Raw genomic sequence first — 1,962 nt, forward strand, 5'->3', positions numbered from 1 at the left:
CATGAAAGATGCCGGCCAAATGGCGTCAGTACATGGAATGTACAAGCATGGAAGGGGAACACTGAACATAACGTGCAAGCTTGAACTGCTTAAAAGGAAACATACTCAACTTGACTCTACTCAATTCAACCTCAACTCATGGACACTCAACTCAATGCAATATAAAACGGTGATAAAACTACAGTTTATATAAAGCATTTAAAACAGTAGATAACAACTCAATGTATTTAAAAATACAATAATAACTCAGGTAGTATGTAAAGATACAAAATAACTCTGTTTGGGAGATTCTCTAACTGACAACCATTACTATGAGCTATGTGGTGATACAATGTCTCCCCTACGCTTCCAGAACTGTCATATACCTTACCGGGGTATAGAACTTCTCAACTAAGTGGATCCACTAAGCTATGCTTAAAAAGTAATAAGGAATCATCTAAAAAGTATGACCCTTTCTACCCACGTTGGCTATATGGTTTATGAGGACTTTGATTTATCTAAACTCGTCCCCATATCAGTACTCAATATTACTTCCAAAATATAACTTAGCTCATATGTTTAAAAACATTTCATCATCCTCAACTTTCAGATTATTACTCAAAATATTTCTCTTAAAAGAGATAGTACTCAAAACTCCTCATGAACTCCTTTAGATATCGGTCATTTTTAATGTAAAAACATTTATTCTTGGGAATACTTTGTTCTCATATATTCATTTTGAAAAATTCAAATCAACTCTCCTTATTCTCAAACTCAAGTACTAAAGTCTTAAAACAAGTTTTAAAAAGATTGTAAAAGATTTCTCAAAATGACTCGAAAGAACTCTTAAGACTTTACTCTTAACTCTACCTTGAATTCAAGGGTTATGATTCATGTTATGAATAGTTTCTCTATATTTAGATGTAGTTTAGAGTAGTTAGAATCAATAAGAAGTAAAGGTACACTTTAAAAGGACTTTGATGGAGCAAACGACGGAAAAAGGGTGGGGAAGATGACACTAGCGCACTGCTAGTGCGGGGAACCAGCCCTATATTTGATACTAGTCTTAGGAGTGAAAGTAAATTTATAATAAAAATCTTTAGTTGATGATGGAGATAGTTACTACCGGTCACGATCTTAGAAAATGATAAGCGTCATTTAAGTAGGTGTTTTGTCTCATATTTTTTGTATTCAATATCCGATATTAAACTGAATGCAAATTCATTTCTAAACATAAGATCTTTAATTGATGGCAAATATATTTACTACCCATCATGAGTACATGTTTTTTCTTATTCTATATTTGATATCTGCTTTTAAAAAAGAACATTTTTCAAATTATTGAGTTCAAGTTTAAAATTATCACAGTGCTACACACCAACGATTGGAAGATAAAACTTACAATATTACAAAGAAAAAAAATGGGGTAAAGTTATTATAAACAAAAAGTTGGATAAAGGGTAAAATAAGATTATTGAATGATTAGAACAAATCAAGCTAACGACACAATCATACCAACTCATTGGTTATGTAAAGAGAGTTTTTGTCATCACATGATAACAAATTTGACAATACATTCACTTAACAAGAAATTTGTAGATTAAAATATCAAATTTTAGCAAAATCTAGTGATGCTTTACCAGAAGGCCTCTTACGAAAGAAATAATCCCAATAATCAGAAAACAAGACATGTTTGTACACTGGTTTTTCTCCATCTTTCAACATTTGTGAAAATGGACCAATGACACTGTCAAAGCAAGGATTCACAAATAGCGGTATGGATATTCGAGCCCTGCTCGAATCAACTGCTACACAATGCTCGATACTCTTGTATCGATCATTGCTCATGATCTGCAACGAGTCACCTATGTTAACCGCTAAGGCGCCTTTGATTGGATTTACGTGGATCCAATTATCGCCTTTAGTCCCTCGAACATATAGGCCTCCCGTGTCGTCCTGGAAGAGCTGAGTGATGCAGGAGAC

At 33.4% G+C, this 1,962-nt stretch overlaps 1 protein-coding gene across 1 annotated transcript in view; it reads right to left on the reverse strand.

The window, feature by feature from the left end:
- Nucleotides 1-1,587: 1,587 nt before the first annotated feature.
- Nucleotides 1,588-1,962, reverse strand: part of LOC125845701 (feruloyl CoA ortho-hydroxylase F6H1-1-like) — a 4,289-nt gene continuing 3,914 nt past the window's right edge. Inside the window, exon 3 of the mRNA XM_049525242.1 lies at nt 1,588-1,944. Coding sequence (XP_049381199.1) covers nt 1,588-1,944 — 357 coding nt within the window. The remainder of the gene's footprint in view (nt 1,945-1,962) is intronic.

The sequence above is a fragment of the Solanum stenotomum genome, chromosome 11 (genome assembly GCF_019186545.1).
Source record: "Solanum stenotomum isolate F172 chromosome 11, ASM1918654v1, whole genome shotgun sequence".
Lineage (NCBI taxonomy): Eukaryota > Viridiplantae > Streptophyta > Magnoliopsida > Solanales > Solanaceae > Solanum > Solanum stenotomum.